This window comes from Bombyx mori, chromosome 23 (assembly GCF_030269925.1).
Source record: "Bombyx mori chromosome 23, ASM3026992v2".
NCBI lineage: Eukaryota > Metazoa > Arthropoda > Insecta > Lepidoptera > Bombycidae > Bombyx > Bombyx mori.
Genome location: NC_085129.1, coordinates 7,167,516 through 7,178,124, shown reverse-complemented (window position 1 = coordinate 7,178,124; position 10,609 = coordinate 7,167,516). Strand labels below are relative to the sequence as shown.

At 39.2% G+C, this 10,609-nt stretch overlaps 1 protein-coding gene across 2 annotated transcripts; it reads left to right on the top strand.

Annotated features, from left to right (window-relative positions):
- Positions 1-862: 862 nt before the first annotated feature.
- LOC101744774 (organic cation transporter protein) lies at positions 863-8,623 on the top strand. 2 transcript variants are annotated; one of them, XM_021346423.3, is made up of 8 exons: positions 863-1,087; positions 1,308-1,537; positions 2,912-3,091; positions 5,159-5,389; positions 6,236-6,455; positions 6,531-6,696; positions 6,821-7,097; positions 8,301-8,623. In XM_021346423.3, exons 1-8 carry the CDS (start codon positions 1,051-1,053, stop codon positions 8,562-8,564), a joined length of 1,605 nt encoding a protein of 534 aa, XP_021202098.2. In that variant the 5' UTR covers positions 863-1,050; the 3' UTR covers positions 8,565-8,623. The 2 variants fall into 2 exon arrangements, with proteins under 2 accessions (XP_021202098.2, XP_021202111.2); XM_021346436.3 differs by lacking the exon at positions 5,159-5,389 and having other exon boundaries at positions 864-1,087.
- The last annotated feature ends 1,986 nt before the right edge of the window (positions 8,624-10,609 follow it).

Genomic DNA, 10,609 nt, shown 5'->3' with positions numbered 1-10,609 from the left:
GGGAAAATGAAACAAAGCTGCTGGACGTAACTTCTCGGGTTCCTCCAAAAAGTCCACTGAAAAAATCTCAGTAAATGACCACCATTTTACTGCGATTATATTTCATCCCATATCATCTCATTTCATTAAATTTCATCCCAGTTGATTAATATCTCAAATTAATCATCTTCATTTCATTTCACTCCATATTATCATTTTTCATAAAATTAAGAATATAAAGTAAAATAAGACATGACTTAAAGGTCTTAGTTACCAGGTCATTACTGTGAAGGATCTGCAATAGTCTGTGTTCTATGAAATAATTTTAAATAAAACCCGCAGACTAGCGAACTACCTAAAGCGATCGAGGAACGAGTTTATTTATTTAATCATTGAGAGCAATTGGGGATGTTCAATTAGCTATAGCCTGGTCAAGCGTGAATACCGAGGAAACTTCTTTAAGGAGTACTCGGAACGTGATGTGGTGTGAACTAAATAGTAATGAGCCCCTGCCCGACACCAATTTTTTTTGGGATAGAACGATTGTTGGCGGAAGAGGCGAAATCGACCGGCCAGTCCGGTGGGGAGGCGTTTCTCACAACAGCCCAAGTATCCCTGAAGGAGGCCTATCTGCACATAGGCAATATGCATTCATTCCGACATTATTTTTTCAATACATTTATTTATTTAATCTACATATAATTTGGCTAAAGGCACTTTGGACTTTGGACATCGATTGGGCTAGATCGGTGAACGAGTTCACAGCTTTCCTAATGTTTAGCGGCTACCAGAAACGTAGATAATTTAACTATGTGAATCTTCGATCAACAATAGTAACTTATTTACTACTAAGTTACTATTGTTGATCGAAGATGTGAATTCTGTCATTCAATTTGAGGTATGACATCATTTTAATACCTATTTAGTTTTTAAAAAGAATGCACACATTAGTATTTAGTTTATCACTTGAGTTAAGACATTTTTATGCGCGATTTGACGTATTGTGAAAACATTAATATTTTATTTAAGTTGTTACAACTTTAATTAGGGGAAGTACTAGAAGGATGAAAAATGGTCACCAAAGTACGTACATACGGAACCTCTGGAGGTATGTGTTTTTATTGTGCACTTAAATAATTGTTTAATTTATATAACTATAATTATACATAACATTAAAATAATTATATCTATTAAATTATGAATTAAATATACTTAATTAATTTATTTTTTTGTGCCCGCCTGCTAATCAAGTATACATTTTACAGAAACAATAACAAACATAATGACGGCCCTTTTGGGTTGTTGAAAACTCTTTATCTCGTTTTCAGGCTCATTAAAATGTAGAGAGCCAAACTCTGAAGATTTAACAGCAAAGGTTGTTGGCGATTTTGGGAAATGGCAATTGAACATTAGTTTATTAATGGCTTTGTTAAAATTACCACTGGCCTGGTACCAGTTAAATATTATTTTTATGGCGCCTCCTCAAGATTTTTGGTGCGCCAAGCCAGATTCTTTCTCAAATTATTCTGAAGAAGAATGGAGAAGTCTTTGCTCGCCCGTATGATTCTCATAAGTATTAATAGGGTGTTACGATTATAAAACAATCTGGACAGTCTAAAGCAGGGGGTTCCCATTTTTGTCTACCGCCTACTTTGAGAATAAATTATTTTTAGCGCCATTTTTTCACCTACTTAAAAACCACTATAGCGAGAGCTCATTCGGTGTCTAAGAGTCCTCCTAGATGAAATTATAAATTGCCTACCAAGCCTCTACACAACGCCCCCATTTTTTTCTGGGTCCCTTACTGCCGCCCTTTAGGCCTGCAACACCCACAAAGGGGTGTTATCGTTCACTTTGGGAAAGATTGGTCTAAAGGTAAGAATGTAAAACGCCCACTGCTGATTGATTCTGGGGTCTGTGCTTATTTTAACAAGATAATTGTATGTATAGATAATTTTGAATTCTTGGGGGATTCTATCTAAACCCACAGAATTAGAATCTTTGATGAAAATACTTGCAGCCTATAAGAGACGTACTGGTCATTTCTTAACCGATAATTTAAAAGAGAATAGGGTGGTAAAATCGAAACAATTACTGAAGCGGTACGCAAAGGGAGGTCATCGAAATTTTTTGTTTACGGATGAGAATTTTTTTACAATTGAGCAACATTTTAACAAACAAAATGACCGTATTTATGCTCAAAGCTCTAAGGAAGCTTCCCAATTAGTCGACAGAGTGCAACGTGGGCACTATCCGACTTCAGTGATGGTTTGGTGGGGTATTAGCTATGAAGGAGTGAATGAGCCATACTTTTGTGAAAAAAGTATCAAAACATCGCCACAAGTGTATCAAGATATTCTTGAGAACCATCTTCTTGATACCATTCTTGAGAAGGTAGTGAAGCCCCTTAACAACACCATGTTCAATAATCAAGAATGGTCCTTTCAGCAAGACTCGGCGCCAGGCCATAAAGCTCGGTCTACGCAGTCTTGGTTGGAAACGAACGTTTCGGACTTCATCAGAGCTGAAGACTGGCCGTCGTCTAGTCCCGATCTTAATCCGCTGGATTATGATTTATGGTCAGTTTTAGAGAGTACGGCTTGCTCTAAGCGCCATGATAATTTGGAGTCCCTAAAACAATCCGTACGATTGGCAGTGAAAATTTTTCCCATGGAAAGAGTGCGTGCTTCTATTGATAACTGGCCTCAACGCGTAAAGGACTGTATTGCAGCCAATGGAGACCACTTCGAATAAGCTTTTTATACTTTAAATTGTTTTATATTTATGTATTAAACTAACACACTGTAAAAGTAATAAATGTTATTTGCAATAGAATGTTTTTTTTCCTTTGTCTCAGTATTTATGGCCAGAATAAGTATATAAAGTGTGTTTTTTGTTTTCTCTTTCAAGAATAGGATTCTACTGATTTCAGGACGTGGAAGAGCATCCGTGCTTGATCTATGATCCGGACATACTTGTTACCGCACCGAATATGGATCGGTCATTAATACCTCTCGTGGCGTGTACAAAATTTATTTACGACCAGTCCCTTTTTAGACGGACAATTATTTCCGATTGGAATTTAGTGTGCACTAAGCATTGGTTAATTCATGTGAGTTTCGAATAATTCTATCGACAAACAAAAATCATTTTACATGAGCGAAAACAATTTATGCTTAACTACTTTGACAGAAATCGACAGTATGTTGCTACCTCCCCGTACAGGCTTACATTACGTCCTATCAACAGACAATGCCGATCGCAGTATGTCGGTATAACACAGAGAATTTGCTACTGCCCATTCTCGGGTCAATCTCTTAATCGGCTTTATGGCATCCACGGGAAAAAATGGGGCGATACTATTCTAGACCGACCCCACACAACTCATGTGGTCTCCACACTATGTATTAGGTTTTCTTTGGTCTGGTGCACGAGAAGGGCCGCGGTACGTGAGGAATGGCGACGTCTGGTGAACCGCAACACCACCCGAAATGATGACTACGACCACCCTGCAAAGAGTGCAAACGACTGAGAAGAAGTAGCTCTGGTAGCTAATAACAATTAAACTGAAAGAATACAGTCGTCTATTATAATTATCATTAAGACGATTATGATTAAAGCTACTTTTACAAATTAAACTTAAGTATAGTAACCGGCAAACATCGTGAGCAAATGACCTTGACTGCGCAGAACCGAATTTTAGATCACTTTGGTGGTGAGGGTGAGGCGCGACGGCAGGGGAAATCGTATCGAGCGCGTTATTGGTAGATCAGTCGAACCCTGCGTCCCGCACCGCGCCTTCGTTCCGCTTGCTCCCAAAAGTACGCTTGCGTACAGTGAAAAGTCTATCGTTATTAATCGTTAAGTTATTTGTTATAATTGCTTGTTGACTTTGTTGCCATTGCTATTTGTTGAGTGTTTGTTGATTTTTTATAAAAAATACACTATGCCGCGACAAACTGGTGTAGTATTCAAAAGAAAGGGTAGAAAAATTGTGTACGACGTATATTGCTTCATTATAAAACAGGGGAAGAATAATATTATGGAAAAAGTAAAACAGACTTCGGAAGCAACAAGAACATCAGTGAGTACTGTTAGGTGCATTATTAACGAAGCTAAAGGCTCTGGCTTGCTCGTCGTGCTTGGGACTCCGGGTAAGAAAAGATCAGGGAAGAAGAAAGTTACCGGAATGGATAGTTTCGTTCAATCTGTAATAAAAAGATGTAATCATAATAACTACATAACAAGCAGCGAAACTCCGTACCGTAGAAAGGCTTCGAAAATTTTAAAGAAGATATACATTTTAATGGCTCGGAATGAAGCTTACGACGAATTATGAAAGAGCTAGGCTTCAGATGGAAAAAAAATTAGAAAATAATCGGAAGCTGGTAATTGAAAAAAGTAACATTCGACTACTACGAATCGAATATCTTCAAAAAATCATTAATTATAGACAAAAAAGAAGATCGAACCGACCGAGTCGTAAACTACACCGATGAGCCCTATGTCGACTTATCACGATGATGGCGACTCGGGTGATGAAAACAGTGATGATGATAACAGTCAAGATTATTATAACGAAAAAAAAATTACAAATACCAGCTTCGCTTCAACTGAACGAAGACCTGGCAACATCTCTAGTTTTGACTTAATAGAAGGAATATCTATTTTACCCCAAGATTAAATTATTACAATTATTAACCTATATTTTTTGTTGATGTTCTAATAAATATATAAATAAATACATATGTTGATTTTAATAATTTAATTGCATTATGACGCAGAGTAAATAATGTTTTTGCACGTGAGTGTACCATGCGCAAACTTACCCCCACTACGTCAACAAATACTCAAGAAGTTTGCCGGCTATTATACCTAAACTTTTTTAGTTTTAGAATGTCCGATGTGTCTTGACTTACTTTACCTTCGTAGCTACTGATGAATAACGCGATATTTGTTTGAGCTAACTACGATCTGACTGATTACTATATAAAATAAGTATTTACAAACGCATATGTTCATTTCCATCTGAAAAGAACTAACGTTGTCATGAGGTCTGACTGTTTTTGTGTAACGCTTGTTTCCATCTTCAGTACAGGTCAACATGTCAGCAATTCGCAAGCACCGAAAATGCTCTGTTGTTTACGGAAGTAAAATTAGTAATACCTATCTTTTTCAGCTAACGCAATGTGTCATGATGTGGGGTGTCGTCGTTGGAGGTATATTATTCGGAATTGTTGCAGACAAATACGGTCGGAAATTACCACTCGTAGTCGGCCTAGTTGTTCAGACAATAGCTAGTTACATTGTCAGTGTAATTCCGTGGTACTGGTCATTTTTGACGGTGTGGTTCGTCTTGGCATTGGCCTCGGGTGGGATCGGTATAATATCTTTTGTCGTTTGCATGGAGGTATGAGATAAATCTTGATAGCATGATATATCATTATTTTTAGCATTTTGTCCTACAAACTCTTAATAGTCGCTCCCTGCCATCGTCACTGCTATTTACAATGTAAATTCACCACCTAATAGCAGATTGTTAGCTATGCACACGCATGCACAAATTTTTTTTGGTCAGTGGGAAATCGCCGGACTTCCGCCTTTCTCTGGAGATACTGGGCGGGGTATGTCAGATTTGAACTGATTAAAACCTCCTGTCGCTCAACAACCAACGTCCAAACCTCGCACGAGACAGAACTCATGAAAAGGCAAAGGGGGGAAAGTGAAGCGTTTAGTGCGGAGCACATCTCCCCCATCGGGACGCCGGACTGGCGGTCGTCGGCACCACGACCACCAGCCCGCTCGGTCGGCAGACTGTCCGAAGCCCGCCTAGATGGCGCCGGTTAGAGTGGGTTACCCTACGGAATACCGCGCTGGGCCAGAACCAGCGTGGGTCGAGGATAGCCGGCCTTCCATCACTCGGATGCTCTTGCGTAAAACGCGTGCAGAGCAGCTTGCACGTCGTCTTCTTAGGCTCCCCTCGCCGGTCCCTAGACCAACATGTGAGGGGGACCCGAAACACTTAGAGGGCCAGGGCTTGGGACGGCGGCGGGATTCTGCGTCTCTAACGCGTCCCGCCGCCTCCTTCTGCGAGATGGTGCACTCGCAGAAGTCGAAAGTAGGTGAGTATGCCTTTTAGGAAACAAAACTAAAACATTTTTAGTACGGGCCGAATATTCTACAAGCAAACGTTTTTCTAGTTTTAAAGTTGCTATATAAGTGTGTGATTAGATATAAATATTAGTACATTTTTCAGGTGGTAAGTGGTAAATATCGGACAACCATACCAATTTTATACCAGTTGCCTTTCGGTCTTGGAAGTGCTGTTATGGCAAGTTTAGCCTACTGGCTAAGGGATTGGAGAAAGCTCGAGTTCGCTTTGGCTACTTTTTCTTCTTTATTTTTACTTTATTGGTTTTGGATACCAGAATCACCAAGATGGTTACTAGCGACTGGACAAACAGAAAAAGCGATAGGTGTGCTAACGGCCCCTGGTCAAATCAAACTTATGTAAAGTATTCAATTTTATGTAACAATTTAAATGTTTCCAGAGATTTTGAGAGAGGCAGCTAAAAAAAATGGCAGAAACTATGATCCGATATATTTGAAATTACTCGTCGGAAAGTTAAAACCGCAAACAAGCAAAGGCCCTGGATTTTTAGCTTTTTTCAAATCAAAAAATATGAGAGCAAAGACGTTATTACTTTCCGTCAGCTGGTTAGAAATTGTTAATAAGTGATTAGTCACGATTAGGGTCGAAATAAATATGGTTTCTGAATTCGGTAAAGAAATTTACCTTTCTACATATATTTCTAAGAAACGTACCTACTATTTTTTTCAGGTTTTGCACAGGTTTAGGTTTTTATACCTTCGCACAGTACATAGGCTTAGTTGGGGGAAACATATTTTTGGCAGTTGCTTTGAGCGGCATAATTTCAGCTATAGGTGCAATGTCATCCGCATTCGTCATAACGAAAACCGGAAGGAAAACTACTGTTGGAATCTATCAGCTGCTAACAGCCATATGTTTTGTTATGTTACTTGTGGTACCTAAAGATCTATATGTAAATAATTGGCCAAGACTATTGTTCGCTGGAATAGGTTTTGCAGGGATGGCGGTAAGTCTCTAAGTTTCTCTCTTATGTAATTTACTGCTACAATATCTGTTTATCTACTATTGGACTACATCTAGCCTTAAAAATGAGGCTAAATGCGAACAAACAAGGAAACAACATCCATAGCGTCCCCTTTCCATTAACAATTTAATGTTATTGCAAAAAAGGAATGTTTTTAATTTTGTTTCTTTTAGTATTAGCATTTAGTAAAAATTTCTCGTGTTGACTCAGCTTGACGCACATTATTACATACACCTTTAAAGCACCTGTAACATCGATCGATGACTTGTTACACAAAATTTTAGAACTGCTAATTAATTTAGATACCTATTCCACTATGGTTTGTGTACTCACTACTTATATTATAGGTAATGCGTAGTGCTATAGTAGAATTATTTTGTCGCTGCAGTTTGGGTCATAAAAAGTCGGAGCGGTGAAGCGAATATTTCGCTCTCTCTTTCACTCACGAGCCTTATGGACGGGCATAGTGATGCGCATCATTGTTGTCGATAAGCGTTATCGATAGTGTATTTAGTTTTGTCATTTTGTGGGTTAGTGATAAAAACGAAAGAAAAAATCACTAATCGAACACTTACACCACATATCGCCGCAGCAAGTTAACGAGAACGGCAGAAATTAACACTTTGTAACTTTTCGGGATTTATTCTTATTTCAGTGAAATTTTTTAACACATTGTTGATAACAACACGTGCAAATATTATTTTGAATAAATTCTGCCATTTTGATACAAAACAAAGGAGTAGCCATTGTGTCACTAAAGAAATTCAGAGAACAAATGCATAAAAACACATTTCTCTTCGACATAATGTACTATAACTTGCAGGTAACTACAAATTACTCATAACATAACAATGTCTCACCACCCTTCGTATACCACCCCGCCGCCATGTACCTGCCTTCGATGACTCATTTGTTTTTATCGATAATGGCGTTGCGCCGGCGTAACATGCTCACCGCCCTAGCCGGGCTATGTTTTATGACCCAAACTGCAGCGACAAAATAATTCTACTAGGTATAGTGACCTAAATTATATGATTACATTTTAAATTTAGCGTTCGGTAACAGGTCAGGTTATTTTTAAAGTCACTTTGGTTTTAGACCGTGTTTGTTCTCACTTATCTCTGTTCATAATAACTTATTGGTCTATCCAATCTACTGTTTGAATTTTATAAAATTTATTTTCAGGGTTCAATACCGGCGCTATATCTATTTTCCGGTGAACTTTTTCCAACAATAGGCCGTAATGTGGGAGTAAGCGGAGTGACTACCTTCGCTCGTATCGCCTCGATGATTGCACCAGCTGTTGTGAGCCTAGAATCCTTCGCCGCTAATTTGCCCGTTATATTATTGACAATTGTTTCCTTTATACAAATGATTGTACTTCTGCCACTACCCGAAACAAAAGATACTCCGCTGCCTAATACGTTGCGGCAAGCCGAACAATTTTGAGTCATACTTTCGTATTTGAGTACTTCAATAAAAATAATCTTACACTAACAGTGAAATAATGAATTAAGTAGCATTTTTCGCAAAAAATAAATCGTGCCTTAAGGAATAGGTACCTAAAAATTAAGCAGGTTTATTTGCGAGACACGAGCGTTTGGTATGGTATGTAGTAATTAGTATAGTGTTAATATACAGTTATATTTGTGGTGGGAACTGGTTACAGCGTATATCGAAGTTAACCTTATAAAATCCCCGGACGTTCAATAACCCGTATCCCAGCCTTAGATGAGATAGAACTGATCAGATGCAAGCTGAGGATAATTTGGACTGTCTTCATTGGACGCTGAGCCACCGTAGTTCCTTGCTATCTAACAGATCAGAACCCATACATTTCTAATAGATATACAACATCATTACAGATGAGTGTGGATGGATAAATTATGTATGCCATTATAAAACAACCGTTCAGTTCTCTTTTTGTCCACCTTACGATACAGGCGTGATCCGCCTATTAAATGCTCGTATTTTTTACGTCGATCTCCCAACGGTTGCTTTATACCCACGTCAACATGTAAAATATTCAAGTTTATTGAGGTATTTAAAGATTTCCGGATCACCACACAAACGCTTCAAGACCATATTCTGCTTAGCAAGTAGTTTAAAGTCATCTACGAACAAAATACTATATATAATCTCAGGTGTTTTGCGATGCCGTTAGACTTTTTTGAAGAAGAACCCCTTGAGAGTTTCGCGCGTGCGGTATATGGGAACTCAACAGTCAAAGGTCCACCTACATAACGACTACACTGTCGTTCGATGGCCTGCCCCGCTCGAGACAGAACCTGGGCACGGTAGGGACGTTATCGCGGTGAACACCACAACCATACTTCTTAATAACTTCTTCGGTTTGGTGATGGAATTAATCACTGGAATCCAGCTTCTTGGCTTCAGAAATTCCCAAAGATCTCTGCAAGTAGATCGCTAGCTTTTTGGAAGGATAGAGCATCACAGCCGTCGTTGGTCTCTGCTCCAATACCATGACCAAAACGTTGACGATCTACAAGATTCGGTACTCTTTCCACGCTTTCATTCTGTCAAAGACATAGAATATATTGATGGAATGCTTTTTTATGCGGATAATAGCACAGGAGATGCGCGATTTTCGGCCATCATGAGCGCGGCGCAGGTAAGAAGATTAAAACTTGTATCTGAAGTGGACAAAGCAATCTTCTGCAAGAATTGGGATTCTTGGGGGTTGACGTTTCGAACCATTTCCAAGATCGGGGTCATTGGCAGGGTAAAGCAAAGTTGGTTTAAAAATACTGGGTTCTCAACAGGGGGAAGCGGCACTTGAAAAATACCTTTGCTCTACAAAACACAGGTCGTCTCTCAAGGAGAACTGCTCCCACTTTTGGGCCGAAGCTCTGAACCACCAGCTACTTCCATTTGTCTCTGTACAGAAGAGGACCGTTCGGATTTTGAATAATCCCATTCTAAAGGACCGTTTAGAAACCTCTGGGTCTACGGAGGGTCTTTCGTTCTCTCTTTTTTATACTGTATGGTATACGAGAAGTCCTCTGAGGAATTGTTTGAAGTGATCTCGCTCGCCGTTGGAATGGTGTTCATATCCACACTATCTACTGCGTTCACCCACAATGTGTTTCTAAAGATCTTTTGTACCACGTACCATTCAGCTTTGGAATTAACTCCCCTCCACAGTGTTTCCTGAGCGCTGTTTTTCTTCAAATAAGGATTGCGGAAAGTACTCAGCGGTACGTCGCAGTTGCGCTGTGCCACAGGCAATGCGGACGTCCACAAATTACGGTAACCACCCACCATAAAGTGGGCTGATACTTGTTTGCCTATAAGGGCAAAAAAAGACCTCACCTAGACTTCTGTTTTTAATAAAATATTCAAAGAATTGAGTGCCAAACAAATCCATGAAGGATGGGATAACCCTTCTTTAATAAAAAAAAATGTGAGCCGTCACGGGACGCCTGGCAGATGTGAAACATCGACATTATTTTGTAAAAGTAATATGCAGAAAA